At 45.3% G+C, this 19,301-nt stretch overlaps 1 protein-coding gene across 1 annotated transcript in view; it reads left to right on the forward strand.

Moving 5' to 3' along the window:
* gfra1a (gdnf family receptor alpha 1a) overlaps nucleotides 1-19,301 on the forward strand; it is a 106,088-nt gene that overhangs the window by 57,282 nt on the left and 29,505 nt on the right. The window contains exons 4-5 of the mRNA XM_024428356.2: nucleotides 17,128-17,479; nucleotides 18,784-18,893. Coding sequence (XP_024284124.1) covers nucleotides 17,128-17,479; nucleotides 18,784-18,893 — 462 coding nt within the window. The remainder of the gene's footprint in view (nucleotides 1-17,127; nucleotides 17,480-18,783; nucleotides 18,894-19,301) is intronic.

Below are 19,301 nucleotides of genomic sequence, written 5' to 3' on the forward strand. Positions count from 1 at the left end.
TTGAGATGTTTCTGTAACTTGATTGGAGTCCACCTGTGTTAAATTGAATTGATTGGACATCATTTGGAAAGGCACACACCTGTCCCACAGTTGACAGTAAATGTCAGAGCAAAAATCAAGCCATGAGGTCGAAGGAGTTATCCGTAGAGCTCCGAGACAGGATTGTGTCGAGGCACAGATCTGAGGAAGGGCAGCAACAGATTTCTGCAGCGTTGAAGGTCCCAAAGAACACAGTGGTCTCCATCATTCTTTAATGACAGATGTTTGGAACCACCAAGGCTCTTCCTTAGAGCTGGCCGTCTGGCCAAACTGAGCAATCGGGTGAGAAGTGCCTTGGTCAGGGAGGTGACCAAGAGCCCGATGGCGACTCTGACAGAGCTCCAGAGTTCCACTGTGGAGATGGGAGGACCTTCCAGAAGGACAACCTACTCTGCAGCACTCCACCAATCAGGCCTTTATGGTAGAGTGGCCAGACGGAAGCCACTCCTCAGTAAAATGTACATGACAGCACGGTTGGAGTTTGCCAAAAGGCACCTCAAGGTCTCAGACCATGAGAAACAAGATTCTCTGGTCTGATGAAACTTTGGACAGAATGCCAAGTGTCACGTCTGGAGGAAACCTAGCACCATCCCTAAGGTGAAGCATGGTGGTGGCAGCATCATGCTGTGGAGATGTTTTTCAGCGGCAGGTACTGAGAAACTAGTCAGAGGAAGGAAAGATGAATGGAGCAAATAACAGAGAGATCCTTGATGAAAACTTGCTCCAGGTCGCTCAGGACCTCAGACTGGGGCAGAGGTTCACCTTCCAACAGGAAAACGACCCTAAGCACACAACCATGACAACGCAGGAGTGGCCAAGCCCGCAGGAGTGGCCATGTCCTTGAGTGGCCAAGCCCGGCCCCGGACTTGAACCCGATCGAACATCTCTGGAGAGACCTGAAAATAGCTGTGCAGCGAAGCTCCCATCCAACCTGACAGAGCTTGAGAGGATCTGCAGAGAAGAATGGGAGAAAAAACCCAAATGCAGGTGTGCCAAGCTTGTAGCGTCATATCAAAGAAGACTAGAGACTATAATCGCTGCCAGAGGTGCTTCGACAAAGTACTGAGTAAAGGTTCTGAATACTTATGCAAATGTGATATCAGTTTTTTGTAAAACCCTGTTTTTGATTTGTCATTATGGGTTATTGTGTGTAGATTGATGAAGGAAAACAAACAATTTAATACATTTTAGAATAAGGCTGTAACCTTACAAAATGTGGAAAATGTCAAGGGGTCTGAATACTTCAAAGTAAGCAGGATTTCGAAGGCACTGTAAGTCTCTGGATGAGAGTAAAGAGTAAAGGGTCTGAGTAAAGTATCTGAATATCTTTGTAAATGTGATATTTCCGTTTTTTTTTTTGTAAATTTGCTAAAATGTAGAAAATTCTGTTTTTGCTTTGTCATTATGGGGTACTGTGTGTAGATTGATGAGGGAAAAAAAGATTTAATCAATTTTAGAATTAGAATGTGGAAAAAGTCAAGGGGTCTGAATACTTTCCGAATGCACTTTAAATCTTAGATGATTTTGTGTTATGATCCAGAATGTCTGAACTGTTCTTGAGCAAGCAATGATGACTCAGTGGTTTTATGTAACCACAAGTCCCCTTCCCCTAAAGTGATGGGGGCTCAATGTGATGATTGACACTTGGCAGATGTAAACGTGGTGTTATGTGACTATATCCAAGTTGGGCCTAAACTGAGCCATGGCATATGGCTGTCAACTCTGAGCTAAAATAATCATTATGCCCGTATGATCCAAACACGAGGGGACAGGCTCTCCTATTTCCATAACAGTATCTACACACTGCCTTTCTTTATCGATTCTGAAAGGTGGCACTGAGATTGGTTTCAATACCATCAGACCATATAACAGAAATGGTGCACAGCTTTCATTTTACATTCCCCGAAAAAGATATTGCAACAAACTTTCATCAGACAACATCCAAGTTACTGTATTTTCACGTGATGAAATATAGGAAAACATTTCAAGGAATGATCCACCTGTTCTAGGTCAGATCTATAAAATGTCCTACTGATATGAAAAACCTTGGTATGTTATGTGATAATAAAGTGATAGTTATGCTAGTAGCCTCAAGACAATCATACACTCTCCCACAGACAACCACCCACAATTCATAGCCTGAAAGGGCACCAGAATAACAAATTATCGACCAACAAGTTTACTCAATCCAAAGTTACAACCAATTGATTGCAGCATTACCACAAAAATGGAGAAGGCAAGAGGAAGGACGAGAAGGTAGGGAACTTCTTTGTCTGCCATATATTAAAGACAAAAATTTGCTGAAAAAGAGTGGCATAAATTGAAAGGACAAAAATGTTGACAGCTGCGCCATACAGTTTGCGAACTAGCTGAGAAGAGATTTTCGATGTACCGTTCCATGGTGTATGAACTAAAACACAAAATAACGCTTGATTCGACACTTTGAAGAGCTGTTCAATTTAAATCATTATGCAAAATTCTTGCCACCAACAGAATGTTATATACCTTATATGGGGCATACAACAATCTCAGCTCTGGAGATTTTGCTGCAAAGAAAAATAATCATTAGTACTTTTTTGTACTAGTGTTGAATAAAATACTGATGACAGCGCTGAATAAAAACTCTTTGCTCTTTGCTGTATTCCTTGACAGTCTCTCTTTGGTCATGGTTTTAAAAGTAATGAAATCTCACGTAGGCTAGTTTCAAACTTTGCTTTGCCGGGGTTGTGGGAGCTGTAGCCACTGTGATTTGAGCTATCAGATTGGCCAGCACAGTAGGCACACTGGATTTAGCCACACATCTCCTGGTCCGCCGGGCAGGTGGAGTTTGTCTTTTCAGACAAATTAAATGGTTCAAAATGGGAACACTTTGCCTACCTGGTGCACAGGGCTTCTGAATCAACACCTCAACACAAATAAAACATTTAAAGGAGCGCAAGTCTTTATCGTTGGTTTTTCTACAGAAATGTTTGGTGATCGATTAGGAATGGTTTTAAGATCGACCAGTCGGTGACCACTGCTTTAGATGATGTATCAATACACCAAATCGCGACAAAGATACAGTCTTCCTTCCTAACTCAGTTGAGGAAGGAAACCGCTCAGGGATTTCACCAGGAGGCCAATGGTGACATTAAAACAGTTACAGGGTTTAATGGCTGTGATAGGAGAAAACCGAGGATGGATCAGCAACATTGTAGTTACTCCACAATACTAACCTAATTGACAGAGTGAAAAGAAGGAGTCCTGTACAGAAAACAAATATTCCAAAACATCCATCCTGTTTGCAACAAGGCAATGAAGTAATACTGCAAAGTAATTCACTTTTTGTCCTGAATACAAAGTGTTATGTTTGGGGAAAATCCAATACAACACATTACTGAGTACCACTCTCCATATTTGCAAGCATAGTGGTGGCTGCATCATGTTATGGCTATGCTTCTAATCATTAAGGACTGGGGGCGGGGGGGTGTTCAGGAAATAAAATAAACAGAATGGAACTAAGAACAGGCAAAATCCTAGAGGAAAACCTGGTTCAGTCTGCTTTCCATCAGACACTGGGAGATTAATTCATCTTTCCAGGTGTGGAAGGTGCTTAGAGACACAACTGTAATCGATTCCAAAGGTGCTTCTGCAAAGTATTGACTCGGGGTGTGAATATTACAGTACAGTTCAGAAGCTTGGACACATACTCATTCAAGGGTTTTTCTTCTTTTTTTTGTACTATTTTCTACATTGCAGAATAATAGTGAAGACATCAAAACTATGAAATAACACATATGGAATCATGTAGTTACCAAAAAAGTGTTAAATAAATCTAAATGTATTTTATATTTGAGATTCTTCAAAGTAGCCACCTTTTGCCTTGATGACAGCTTTGCACACTCTTGACATTCTCTCAAGTAACTTCATGAGGTAGTCACCTGGAATGTATTTAAATTAACAGGTGTGCCTTGTTGAAAGTTTATTTGTGGAATTTCTTTAATTCTTAATGCGTGGGGGTAGGGGTGGTATACAGAAGATAGCCCTATTTGATAAAAGACCAAGTCCATATTAAGGCAAGAATAGTTAAAATAAGCAAAGAGAAATGACAGTCCATCATTACTTTAAGACATGACGGTCAGGCAATCCGGAAAATTTCAAGAATTTTAAAAGTTTCTTCAAGTGCAGTTGCAAAAACCATCAAGCGCTATGATGAAACTGGCTCTCATGAGGACCACCACACGAAAGGAAGACCCAGAGTTATCTTTGCTGCAGAGGATAAGTTTATTAGAGTTACCAGCCTTAGAAATCGGCAATTAACTGCACCTCAGATTGCAGCCCGATTAAATGCTTCACAGAGTACAAACACATCTCAACATCAACTGTTCAGAGGAGACTGCGTGAATCAGGCCTTCATGGTCGAAATGATGTAAAGAAACCCCTACTAAAGCACACCAATAATAAGAAGAGACTTGCTTGGGCCAAGAAACATGAGCAATGGACATTAGACTGGCGGAAATCTGTCCTTTGGTCTGATGAGTTCAAATGGGAGATTTGCAAAGAAATAGCCATATCTCAAATTGGCCAATAAAAAATAAAAGATGGGCAAAAGAACACAGACACTGGACAGAGGAACTCTGCCTAGAAGGCCAGCATCCCGGAGTCGCCTCTTCATTGTTGACGTTGAGACTGGTGTTTTGCAGGTACTATTTAATGAAGCTGCCAGTTGAGAACTTGTGAGGTGTCTGTTTCTCAAGCTAGACACTCTAATGTACTTGTCCTCTTGCTCAGTTGTGCACCAGGGCCTCCCACTCCTCGTTCTATTCTGGTTAGGGCCAGTTTGCTCTGTTCTGTGAAGGGAGTAGTACACAGCGTTGTATGAGATCTTCAGTTTCTTGGCAATTTCTCGCATGGAATAGCCTTCATTTCTCAGAACAAGAATACACTGACAAGTTTCAGAAGAAATGTATTTGATTCTGGCCATTTTGAGCCTGTAATCGAACCCACAAATGCTGATGCTCAACTAGTCTAAAGAAGACCAGTTTTATTGCTTCTTTAATCAGGACAACAGTTTTCAGCTGTGTTAACATAATTGAAAAAGGGTTTTCTAATGATCAATTAGCCTTTTAAAATGATAAACTTGGATTAGCTAACACAACATGCCATTGGAACACAAGAGTGATGGTTGCTGATAATGGGCCTCTGTACACCTATGTTGTAATGGCTCTCTTCTATCTCCTCCTCTGACGAAGAGGTAGAACAAGGATCGGACCAAAATGCAGCGTGATGATGATTCATGATATATTTTAATGAAGGAAAACCTATACATACAGAAACTACAAAAATAACGAAATGAAATAATGAAAACCGAAACAGCCCTATCTGGTGCAAACACAAAGACAGGAACAATCACCCACGAAAACACTCACAGAATATGGCTGCCTAAATATGGCTCCCAATCAGAGACAACGATAATCACCTGACTCTGATTGAGAACCGCCTCAGGCAGCCATAGACTATGTAGACACCCCACAAAACCCTAAGACAAAAACACACCACAATAACCCATGTCACACCCTGGCCTGACACCCTCAAAACCATAGGGAGGGTCCGGGTGGGCGTCTGTCCATGGTGGCGGCTCCGGCTCAGGACGTGGACCCCACTCCATAAATGTCATAGTTCCTCCCCCTTGCGTCCTGGGATAATCCACCCTCGCCGCCGACCATGGCCTAATAGTCCTGACCCAGAACCCCACTGGACTGAGGGGCAGCTCGGGACTGAGGGGCAGCTCGGGACTGAGGCAGCTCGGGACTGAGGGGTAGCTCGGGACTGAAGGGAAGCTCGGGATTGAGGGGTAGCTCGGGACAGAGGGGTAGCTCGGGACTGAGGGGAAGCCCAGCACTGAGGGAAAGCCCAGCACTGAGAGGAAGCTCAGCACTGAGAGGAAGCTCAGCACTGAGAGGAAGCTCAGCACTGAGAGGAAGCTCAGGCAGGTAGTAGGCTCTGGCAGATCCTGGCTAGCTGGTGATTCTGGCAGATCCTGGCTGACTGGCGGATCCTGGCTAGCTGGTGGTTCTGGCAGATCCTGGCTGACTGGTGGATCCTGGCTGACTGGCGGATCTGGAAGATCATGGCTGACTGGCGGATCCTGGCTGACTGGCGGATCTGGAAGATCCTGGCTGACTGGCAGCTCTGGCTGCTCCATGCAGACTGGCAGCTCTGGCTGCTCTATGCAGACTGACAGCTCTGGCTGCTCTATGCAGACTGGCAGCTCCATGCAGACTGGCAGCTCTGGCTGCTCTATGCAGACTGGCAGCTCTAGCTGCTCCATGCAGACTGACAGCTCTGGCTGCTCCATGCAGACTGGCAGCTCTGGCTGCTCCATGCAGACTGGCAGCTCTGGCTGCTCCATGCAGACTGACACTCAGGCTGCTCCATGCAGACTGGCAGCTCAGGCTGCGCTGAACAGGCAGGAGACTCCGGCAGCGCTGGAGAGAAGGAAGGCTCTGGCTGCGCTAAACAGGCGGGAGACTCCGGCAGCGCAGGAGAGGAGAAAGGCTCCGACAGCGCTGAACAGGCGGGAGACTCCGGCAGCGCTGGAGAGGCGAGGCGCACTGTAGGCCTGATGCGTGGTGCTGGCACTGGTGGAACTGGATAGAGAACACGCACAGGAAGCCTGGTGCGGGGAGCTGCCACCGGAGGACTGGTGTGTAGAGGTGGCTCTGGATAGACTGGACCGTGCAGGCGCACTGGAGCTCTTGAGCGCCAAGCCTGCCCAACCTTACCTGGCTCGTTGCCCACTCTAGCCCGGCCAATACGAAGAGCTGGTATGAACCGCACCGGGCTATGCACCCGCACTGGAAACACTGTGCGCTCCATAGCATAACACGGTGCCTGCCCGGTCTCTCTAGCCCCCCGGTAAGCACAGGGAGTTTGCGCAGGTCTCCTACCTGGCATAGCCATACTCCCTGTGAGCCCCCCCCCCAATAAATTTTTGGGGCCGACTCTCAGGCTTCCATCCGCGTCGCCGTGCTGCCTCCTCATACCAGCGCCTCTCCGCTTTCGCTGCCTCCAGTTCTTCCTTGGGGCAGCGATATTCTCCAGGCTGAGCCCAGGGTCCTTTACCGTCCAGTTCCTCCTCCCATGTCCATTTCTCCAGGTGGTGCAACCTCTCCCACTGCAGCTGCTGCTGCTCCTGCTGCTGTTGCCTGTTACCACGCCACTTGGTCCGGGTGTGGTGGGTGATTCTGTAACGGCTCTCTTCTATCTCCTCCTCTGACGAAGAGGTAGAACAAGGATCGGACCAAAATGCAGCGTGATGATGATTCATGATATATTTTAATGAAGGAAAACCTATACATACAGAAACTACAAAACTAACTAAATGAAATAATGAAAACCGAAACAGCCCTATCTGGTGCAAACACAAAGACAGGAACAATCACCCACGAAAACATTGCCTAAATATGGCTCCCAATCAGAGACAACAATAATCACCTGACTCTGATTGAGAACCGCCTCAGGCAGCCATAGACTATGTAGACACCCCACAAAACCCCTAAGACAAAAACACACCACAATAACCCATGTCACACCCTGGCCTGACCAAATAATTAAAGAAAACACAAAATACTAAGACCAAGGCGTGACATATGTAGATGTTCCATTTAAAAAATCAGCTGTTTCCAGCTACAATAACAATGTCTACACTGTATTTCTGATCAATTTGATGTTATTTTAATGGAGAAAAAAGTGATTTTCTTTCAAAAACAAGGACATTTCTAAGTGACCACAAACATTACAACGGTTGTGTGTATATATAGCAAAAAAACTGTGAATACAAAAATGTTTAACAAAGTTACTTTTGTCCTACAAGAGGGGGTGGGGGTGGATAGGCCAATAAAAATAAATAAAATAAATCTACCAACAATAACTTTCCCTGGTGTTGCCGCAGTGTAACAAATTCATTGGCACTTTGGTACCACTATTGTAAATCATTATGACAGGTCTGGAGGTGTGGTGCAGAATACAGTACATTCACAGCATACATTGTGTTTGTGGAGTAGAGGCTTGTACGCGCCAAGAAATAAGCAGAATTCTTTTGTCATTATATCCCCATCTATCTCTGTGTGGTGGCTGGTGGTTTCGCATAAGGAGTGAATTGGGGGGCTGTGGGACTGGGTTGTCGAAAGACTTTGGGAAGAAAGGGGGGTAGTATTTGTATTAAAGGACCCTCTACCCTGCTGTTTCCTTGTGGCCCACTCCCAGAGGAGGTTCTCCTTACCGCCTGATCACTACACCACCTGATTGTTAATGAAAAAAGGCCACAGTAGAACTTCACTGTGTAATGCAATATCTGAGAGTAACAGAGTCTGTCCTCACAACGAGGACCACCACTCCCACAGGGGACCAGGGAGGGTTGAGGGTACGGGGGGGTCCATCTGGAAAGAAGGATAGTGAAGGGAAGGAGCAAGAGAGAGGGGAAAGAGAGTGAGTGAAAGGGTGGAGATGAGAAGGAGAGAGAGTGAGAGGCACTGCAGGGATCAATTACATGGGCTGTGAGTTATCATGTTTGCTGCCCTGGTATGTGGGTTTATTGCAATGGGACATAGTCGGAAGAAACAGGGAGCTTATTAAGCACCAGAGAAGAAGGAAAAAAATAGATGAGTAAACCTGGGGGCTTCCTCTTCTCCTCTCATTCATTTCTGCTTGTCAGGCACTTTCAGTCGCAGACCATTAAAGTGGTGAGCAGAGTAACTTAAAGCAATGATAATTGAGAGGAGAGACTGACGAGAGACACTTTATAAATATCACTACAGAGCGGCTGGACACAGCATTGAATACTGCGCCGTGAACTGCAACACTGATGAAACTGATCACAAATCATCAAAGCTGACATCTTCTCACTCCCATTTAGAAGTTATCACACATCTTCACACTCATTTAAGTGACTGCGAGTATGTACATGACTCACCATAAATTATCATAGCAGATTAAAACTCATTTAAAATCCGTCAGTGATGCCACAGACATCATACCATCTTTCAGTACAGGGCAACACCCCTTATAATTCATCAGACCTCCAGGAAACTCCATTGAGACCACCATCGACTAGGTTGCTCCATAGGTTCATGGACTCATACTGTGGCATTGTACACTCATCATCACAATGACAAATTCATTACCCTGATGCTAACCCCTACAATCTCAGTTGACTCCTTGCTATGGACACTCAAAACAGCTCATCATATGCTTCACTAGCTCAACATCATTCCCATTGTCCTCCACCATTCACTGCCTACCCACAATTAACTAGAACCACTCAATTGATACTTAATCAAGCACCTAAAAAACCCAATTTACTTCTGGCATCCAATAATACCATCTCATTGCTGTGTTCCATGCCCTGATTCCGCACTGTCTGTGTCTGTATAGCCCCCCCCCCTCCCCCTCCAACGTAATATTAGTTCCCCTTGAGCCCCTGTGTCTGTACAGCAAACAACTCCCCAAAGCTAGCAGATAGGGATGCACACAGGATTTGTGTGGGAATGTGTTTTTTAATGACTCCCTTCTGTAGAGTCGGATCATTATCTATGAATCCGTTGATTATTAACCCTCTGGTTATATCACCAGTCACCTGCATCATGGCTGGCACACCCACTGAGGTGCAGGTTATATACAGGTGGACATGTATACGATCCATATGGAGGGTGTAATTGAAGCCTTGGTTTAATCAAGTCCCTCTCTGATCATCCGCTGATTGCTAATGGCCCAGCCAGGGTACATAAAGGTGTTTAAGGGATGAATAACCCATAATGACAAATCATAAATAAGGTTTTAGAAAAAACTGACGCTACAAGCTTGGCACACCTGTATTTGGGGAGTATCTCCCATTCTTCTCTGCAGATCGTCTCAGGATCTGTCAGGTTGGATGGGGAGTGTTGCTGCACAGTTATTTTCAGGTTTCTCCAGAGAAGTTTGATCAGGTTCAAGTCCGGGCTCTGGCTGGGCCACTCAAAGAATTCTCTCGAAGCCATTCCTGCGTTGTCATGGCTGTGTGCTTAGGGTTGTTGTTCTGTTGGAAGGTGAACCTTCACCACAGTCTGAGGTCTTGAGTGCTCTGGAGCAGGTTTTTATCAAGGATCTCTCTGTTCTTTGCTCCATTCTTCTTTGCCTAGATCCTGACTACTCTCCCAGTCCCCGTCCCTGAAAAACATCCCCACAGCATGATGCTGCCAGCACCATGCTTCACCATAGAGATGGTGCTAGGTTTCCTCCAGACGTAACACTTGGCATTCAGGCCAAAGAGTTCAATCTTGGTTTCATCAGACCAGAGAATCTTGTTTCTCATGGTCTAAGAGTCCTTTAGGTGCCTTTTGGCAAACTCCAAGCATGCTGTCATGTGCCTTTTACTGAGGAGTGGCTTCTGTCTGGTCACTCTACTTGAAAGGCCTGATTGGTGGAGTGCTGCAGAGATAGTTGTTCTTCTGGAAGGTCCTCCCATCTCCACAGAGGAACTCTAGAGCTCTGTCAGTGACCATTGAGTTTGTGGTCACCTCCCAGACCAAGACCCTTCTCCCCCTGTTGCTCAGTTTGGCTGGGCGGCCAGCTCTAGGAGACTTGGTGGTTCCAAACTTCTTCAATTTAAGAATGATGGAGGCCACTGTGTTGTTGGGGGCCTTCAATGCTGCAGAATTATTATGGTACCTTTGCCCAGATCTGTGCCTCGACACAATCCTGTCTCAGAGCTCTATGGACAATTCCTGTTTTTTGCTCTTACATGTACTGTCAAATGTGGGACCTTATTAGTTTGTCAACGAATAAGAGCAGTTCGTCAACTTTCTGCTTTGCTAGAGCTGACCCGGGCAACTGGAAGTGCTGTTATTCTGAAGTGCAAACGTCTAGGAGCAACAACGGCTCAGCCGTGAAGTGGTAGGCCACACAAGCTCACAGAACAGGACTGCAGAGTGCTGAAGTGTGTAGCACGTTAACATTGTCTGTCCTTGGTTGCAGCACTCACTACCGAGTTCCAAACTGCCTCTGGAAGCAATGTCAGCACAATAACTGTTGGTTGGGAGCTTCATGAAATGGGTTTCCATGGCCGAGATGCCACACTCAAACCTAAAATCGCCATGTGCAATATCAAGCGTCGGCTGGAGTGGTGGACTCTGGAGCAGTGGAAATGCATTCTCTGGCGTGATGAATCACGGTTCACCATCTGGCAGTCTGACGGACTAATCTGGATTTAGCAGATGCCAGGAGAATGCTACCTGCCTCAATGCATAGTGCCAACTGTAAATTTTGGTGGATGAGGAATAATGTTCTGGGGCTGTTTTTCATGGTTCGTGGAGGCCCCTTAGTTCCAATGAAGGGAAATCTTAATGCTAATGCATACAATGACGTTCTAGACAATTCTTTGCTGCCAACTTTGCGATGACATTTTGGGGAAGGCCCTTTCCTGTTTCAACATGACAATGCCCCGTGCATAAAGCAAGGTCCATACAGCAGCAAATTTTTCAACATCTAGTCGAAAACCTTCCCTGAAGAGTGGAGGCTGTTATAGCAGCAAAGGGGAGACCAACTCCATATTAATTCCCATGACTGGAATGAGATGTTTGACGAGCAGGTGTACACATACGCTTCCTGTGTGAGTTAGGGTTGTACGCTATGGATGTTGTAGAGAATTAACTTGCAGGATCAAGTCACTGCTTTGATGTTTGCAGAGAACGACAGGGTGTTGTCCAGGGTCAAGCCAAGGATCTTTGCACTCTGGGAGGGGACACCTTTTTCATCCGTGATGGAGAGGTCTTTGAGCAGCTCCGTCTTATCAAGGTTAAGTTTGAGGTAGTGGGCCGACATCCAAGCTGAGATATCTTCCAGGCACGCAGAAATGCATGGGTGTCACAAGGAGAAAAGTAGTTCAGTGTCATCTGCATAGCAATGATAGAAGAGACCATGTGAGGATATGACGGAGCAGAGTAACTTGGTGTATAGAAAGAAGAGGAGAGGGTCTAGAACCGAGACCTGGGGGACAACAGTAGTCACCCGGTAGGGGCGGCCTGCTAGGTAGAATGCAATCCAAGAATGTGCAGAGCCTGAGACTCCCAGCCCTGAGAGGGTGGAGAGGAGGATCTGATGGTTCACAGTGTCAAAGTCAGCTGATAGGAAGAACAGAGGACAGAGAGTCAGCTTTGGCAGTGTGGAGAGCCTCGGTGACACAGAGAAGAGCAGTCTCAGTTGAGTGACCCGTCTTGAAGCCTGACTGGTTTAGGGTCAAGATGATCGTTCTAAGAGAGATAACAAAAGAGAGTTGGTCAGAGACAGCGTGCTCAAGTGTTTTAGAAAGAAAAGAAAGGGATGCCGGTCTGTAGTTTTTGACGTTAGAGGAGTTGAGTTTTGGTTTCTTGAGGAGGGGAGCAACTCGTGCCATTTTGATGTCAGAGGGAATGCAGTCATGGTCAGGGATGAGTTGAGGTAAGTGAGGAATGGGAGAAGGTCTACAGAGATGGTCTGAAGAAGGGAGGAGGGTAAGGGTCAAGCGGGCAGGTTGTCAGGTTGTCAGGCCGCCGGACCTCACTAGTTCCAGGATTTAATCTGCAGAGAGATGGGAGAAAGAGACCAAGGCGTAAGGGTAGTTCTGTGTGAATGCAACCAGTGGACTCAATCAGCTGAGTGAATGAGGAGCGGATGTCATCAACCTTCTTTTCAAAGTTGTCCGCAGAGAGACAGGGGAAGGGGTGGAGGACTAAGGAGGGAGGAGGTGGAAAGGAGTTTCCTAGGGTTAGAGGCAGAAGTTGCAGTCAAGTGGTGGGCCTGTCTGTAAAGCCTACCGGATGAGGAGCGAACAGGTATAGAAAACACACACATATGAGATCATCTGAAAATAACTAGGTAAAATAGTGTGAGAGAGTGGTGTGGAGCCTTCCACTCTTTCCTTCCTCGAACAACTTGGCAATACTATCTTTGTTTTGGCGACGGCCTTATTTTTGTGTTGAGACCAACACTCACATGGCTGCCGCTGAACAAACTGTGGAGACTGATGTACTAATACTAATTGCCTTGCAAGGGTGAAGAGCACACCTCCTGGTACTAATTGCTGATTGCCTAGGAGACGAGAAACTCTAAGCTTCAGCTGAATCTGGTAATGAATGGTATGTCTGTTGAACAAGTTGAAGCGACTAAATTACTTGGTGTTACCTTATATCGTAAACTGTCATGGTCAAAACATATAGTTTCAATGGTTGTAAAGATGGGGAGAGGTCTCTCCATAATAAAGAAATGCTCTGCTTTTTTGACACCACACTAGTTTAGTCTTATCTTGATTATTGTCCAGTCATGTGGTCAAGTACTACAAAGAAAGACCTAGTTAAGCTGCAGCTGGCCCAGAACAGAGCTGTATGTCTTGCTCTTCATTGTAATCAGGGGGCTAATATAAATACTATGCATTCCAGTGTTGAAGAAAGACTGACTGGATCACTTATTATTTTTATAAGAAACATTAATATGTTGAAAATTCTAAATTAATTGCATAGTCAACTTACACACAGCTCTGACACACACACTTACCCTACCAGACATGCCACCAGGGGTCTTTTCACAGCCCCCAAATCCAGAAGAAATTCAAGAAAGCGTACAGTATTATATAGTGCCATTATTTCATTGATTCCCTTCTATCTCATATTGCTCAAATGAACAGCAAACCTGGTTTCAAAAAACAGATAAAGCAAAACCTCACTGCAAATCCCTCCCCCTATTTGACCTAGATATTTTGTGTGCATGTGTTGATTTGTTGGCCATGTGTGCCATTTTCAAATGTATGTAGTTCTGTCCTTGAGCTGTTATTGTCTATTAATATTCTGTATTATGTCATGCTTCATGACTGCTTTCAAAACAACTAATGGGGATGCTAATAAAATAACAAAAATTCCAAATAACAGGTAGCGACGACTCTTCCGGGGTCCAAACAGGAAACAAAGCTAAACAAATCAAATGCATAAAATACATAGTACACATAATATAATAGCATAGTACACATAATATAATAACATAGTATACATAATATATGATGGCTCCTACCCTATGAGCTGTTCCAGATCATGCAAGCCAAGAATTTGTGCAAGCCCAACTACATAACAGGGTGGCAGGTAATCTAGCAGTCAGCGTGTTGGGACAGTAACTAAAAGGTTAGTGGATCAAATCCCCAAACTGACAAGGTAAAAATCTGTCGTTCTGCCCCTGAACAAGGCTGTTAACCCACTGTTCCTAGGCCGTCATTGTAAATAAGAATTTGTTCTTAACTGTCTTGCCTATAAAAATAAATAATAATGTGGAAATATAAATACAAATTACAATACAAAATATATAAAAATGGCTCTCTCTTCACAGTCCCCGTTGTGCTGTAAGTTGTTCTTTTATCCGTTTTTTTTATCTGGTTGTATTGCTAGTTTGAGTTACCTAGGGTAGCAGAGAGTTCCATGTAGTCATGACTCTTTAATACTGTGTGTTTCCCAGCCTCCGTTCTGGACCTGGGGACTGTGAAGAGACCTCTGATTGCATGTCTTGTGTCGTACTGATGAGTGTCTGAACTGTGTGCCGACTGCTTGAACAGACAGTTTGGTTACCTTCAACACATCAACACCTCGCACAAAGACCAATAGTGACGCAGTCAATCTCTCCTCAACTTTGTGCCAGGAGAGACTGACATGCATGTTACTGACGTTCGATCCTCTGTGTATATCTAAGTGCAATACGTGCTGCTCTGTTCTGGACCAACTGCAATTGACCTATGTTCCTCTTTGCCGCACTTGACCACACAACTGGGCAGTAGTCCAGGTGCGACAAAATTAGGGCCTGGACGACTGAGATGTCAAGAAAGCGGAGCAATGCAATAAAGCCACTGATTACCAAAACAACAACAGTCACAAATTGCCCTGCCCCTTAATCCTGGTTGGTGTGTCTACAATAATCTGCAAGTTATGAGCTAGCCACAAGACAGTACTATACAACAACAGATAAAGACAATTGTAAAGATGACAAAGATTTTTGGGCACATACATTATACATAGCAATCTCTCAGGAGGGAACATTCCCAAAATATTATGCCTTGTTTTCTTGTCCTGTGGATTGGAGGAGGAGGAAGAGGTCATTACTCGACCTAGAGCCCCGTGGTAATTTAAATTAGGGAGGGGGTTGGAGGAAACAGGCGACATGATAATCAATTTGAGGCTGTATCGGTAACAAAAGCTGCTGGGGGGCTCCAGCTCCATATGAAGAGACCAGATGGCCCCAGCCCTGTGTGGGCCTGTAAGGGGGGAAGGGGAGAGACAATGGGAGGGAGGGGAGCATGTGCAGGAAGGGATGTATGGGGCAAACACTTTTAGCTGGATAGATGATTTTTGTGTGTGTGTGTGTGTGTGTGTGTGTGTGTGTGTGTGTGTGTGTGTGTGTGTGTGTGTGTGTGTGTGTGTTTGCCTGAGAGACGGTGCCATCTGCCAGCAACGTACTCGGGGTTCAGCAGATGTGTTCTCTGACACTAGGGGTGCAGCAGAGAGGGATGTGGAGAGGGTCCTGACACACCGCAGCCTACCTCTGTAGGAGAGAGGAGACAAACGACTGAGTAACTGGACAGCTGCATGGCACATGACACCCACATACGCAGATACACACCATACCACAAATGCAAACACACACTGACTCTCTTGTACCGGCTCTATGAACACTCACTTTTGATTAGACATTTGATTTGATTTGTTACTTTATTGTGTAACTATTTCCTTTTTTTAATGCACATTTTTCTTACTTTTTAACTCTGCATTGTTGGGAGAGGGCTTGTAAGTAAGAATTCCACGGTAAAGTCTACACCTGTTGTATTCGGCGCATGTGACAAATAAAATTTGATTTGACACACACAGATGCACAGGTCCACACATGCTAATACAGTATAAACTCTCACATGCTCACACAGACAAACATAACTCAGAACTCTGTTTTTTTCCAAAGGCCCTTTTGGGGACACAGGAGGGGGAGGATGTCTGGTCAGGTCTGTCCTCATTTGGCTGCTGTCCTATTATTGGTGTTAGACAGACTGACTGACTTCAGGGCCAGCAGATGACAGGAGAGGCATCTCCCAGGCAGCTGTAGAGTACTTCTCTCTAGACAGAATGTATGTGTCTGGTCATTGAGCAGAGTAGAGCAGAGCAGCACAGACAGACTGAGTGAAGGAGAACTTCCAGATCTCAGTGAAAGGTCACAGTGAACCCCAGCTGGCCAGACCGGCCCTGCCAGTCATCTGGGATTGGCCGCAGGGACCAGCGGGTACCCTGAATGCACATCTACGACCTTTAGAGAAGGCACTTCCTGTCTACAGCACCAGAAACAGTGTGTTAGTGTTTTCACTGTGGAGGGAGTGTGTGGCAGGGGTACTCTACTCTAATTTTCACAGACTTTAGTGTCTAGCAGTTGTCTCTCTTTCCTGGGGCTAAGGTTTTACATTGAAATCAAAGTGTGAGAGAGTCAGTCTTATTCTTAACACTATTTTCTGAGCGTGACACGCACCACTCGTCTCAAGCTGACTTCCACCAACCAACTGCTCCCATTTTTTATTGCCGAAAAATGCTGTTGTTGCACCATTTTCCCAAAAATCTCTTGAAATGTTAATTAATGAGGGATCTGTAAGAAAGCTGCCAATTAGTGAGACCTGACAGATGAGCAGGCCGTGGCGCCGGATGCTTTGATGACTCCGACGTTCAGGAGAGCTGCATATTTGTTTGGCCTGCAGGGCTGCCGAGAGGAGGGGCACTGTTTGATTTAGGGTGAGAAAAAGGGTTAGCAGTAAATGGGCGGCTTGATAGCAATCAGCAACGGCCAGGAAGAGATCATTATGGGGGAAATTTTCAAGGTTCCTAAAGTATTTACATATTGCTTCTTTTTTCCATCCACTCAAATATTAGTTTGGTCAAGTGATGCATAACTCTGTCTAGCTCTCTCTCAATTTAGTTAGGTTCAATCCGGTTCATATTATAGACAGTGTTATCAATCTATATAAATCAATAGATTACGAATCTAGAGATGATGGAAACTGAACTTACCCTGTTGTCCTTTTTATGACAGGCGAGCCCGCGGTGACGAGGGAAAACAACTGTCTGAACGCAGCCAAGGCCTGCAACCTGAACGACACCTGTAAGAAGTACCGCTCAGCCTACATCAGCCCCTGCACCAGCCGTGTCTCCACTGCGGAGGTCTGCAACAAGCGCAAGTGCCACAAGGCCCTGCGGCAGTTCTTTGACAAGGTGCCACCCAAGCACAGCTACGGGATGCTGTTCTGTTCCTGTCCAGCCGGCGATCAGTCGGCCTGCTCCGAGCGCCGGCGCCAAACCATTGTACCAGTCTGTTCCTATGAAGACAAGGAAAAGCCCAACTGTCTCTCCTTGCAGGCCTCTTGCAAGACCAACTACATCTGCAGGTACACTAGGATAAACAGTTGTCAGAGTACGTAATATAGTACACAGGCATCTTGCAAGACCAACAGCATCAAACATGTAACATAGCAAACAATCACATAGTCTCACGTGTCTGACTCCACATTTACAACACAGACTGACCAATGTCAGTGTATGGTTAAAATTACATTTAAGTCAACAGTGTATTACCCCAAGCCGTCTTTCAGATAGCATCCTCTGTAATGTGAAGAGGTGCTACAGAATACAGGTCCTAGCCCACCACCAAAGTGATAGGGTGTCTAAGTTAGCACAGCATGGAGGTTGCTATCATACCTTCGAGGTGTGGGGAAATATACCAAGCCCTGATAAAAGCTGTGAAAAACACCATAAACCAACCTGTTAAGATAACTGGATACTATGTTGGGAGACTGCATCAGGAATAAACCATTACCATTCAACATGTAATGCATATAAGCAAACACTAAATCAACCTACACTAACAGAGTATTCAGGTTAAGCAGTGAAACACTCCAATTCTCTTTCTGAATGCATGTCTTTTCTGCCTTAAGTGTTTCATTTAGCTGTCATATAGCAGCATTCAGGCTAGGATAACTGGGCAGGGGATTGGATGTGTTTGGGATAAGTGGCCTGTGTATCATTGGCAGTAATAGAGGCTGTATTGAAATGCAGTGAAACAGACTGGACTCAATGAGTGACGTCTGCCATTGCCTCTAGAGCTACAGCACTCTGTCTGGGATTAAATGGAGGCATTAGTGCAAATAAATTGGTTCCATTTCGATTCCAGCCTCAGGGCTGTGCAGTGTGTCTCTCTCTCCACTCTCACTAACTCTTTCTCTCGCTCTCTCTCTCTCTCGATCTCTCGCTTGCTCCCTCTCTCTCTTTGTCTCCATATTTCTCTTATTTTCTAACTCTTCACTTAGCAAAATGTTATTGTTCCTGCTCTCTTTCCCTTCTCAACAAAGGTGTAACACCAGGTGGTACTTAGCATCCCAACTCCATCATGAGTGGTATCCAGAGCTCCTCTCTGTTTGTGGGGAAGGATTATAAAACCAGGCATACTTGTTGGCTGCTCCTTCACCATATGGGACGTGTATCACAGAGTAGAATCAACACAGACCCAACCATGCTGTGTGTGTGTGTGTGTGAGTTTGCGTGCCCGTGTGTCCGTGGGTGTGTGTGTGTGCGTGGGTGTGTGTGTGTGCATCAGTACGAGTGCTTTGATGTTGTCTATTTGACTGTCACGGTTCGCTTTATAAGAGAGATATGAAAGTTCAGATACACTCACTGTTTTTGTTGCGTCTTTCAGGTCCCGTCTGGCTGATTTCTTTGCCAACTGCCAGTCTGAGCCACGCTCTCTCTCTGGCTGTCTTAAGGAGAACTACGCTGACTGCCTGCTCTCCTACTCTGGCCTTATCGGTGAGTCTGTCCCGTCTCTATTGGTAAACTTTTCCTCACACACATTGATGAGTCTTCCTATGGTCTCATTTTCTCACTGAATCTTTATACTGTCCCCTGAGTGGATCTCATTCCTGTTGCTATGGTCATCTGTCAGAGAATCCCTTTCCCATATTCGCTCTAGCACAGCACAAACCAACGTCACACCACTTCCTCATGCCCCTTCACATAATTTGATGAAATTAGCTCATTGTTCAGAGGAAACCAAGGAAACCAAGACTCATAGTTGTAGAAAATGCAATAGAGCGAGAGAATGAGCGTGTGAAAGAGATAAAGAAAGAGGAGGAAAGTGTGTAGAGAAGATTAGTCTCCTTTATCTTCTGCTTCTGTGTGCTGAGGGACCCATCCTAGCTCAAGCCATCACATTTC

The sequence above is a fragment of the Oncorhynchus tshawytscha genome, linkage group LG01 (assembly GCF_018296145.1).
Source record: "Oncorhynchus tshawytscha isolate Ot180627B linkage group LG01, Otsh_v2.0, whole genome shotgun sequence".
Lineage (NCBI taxonomy): Eukaryota > Metazoa > Chordata > Actinopteri > Salmoniformes > Salmonidae > Oncorhynchus > Oncorhynchus tshawytscha.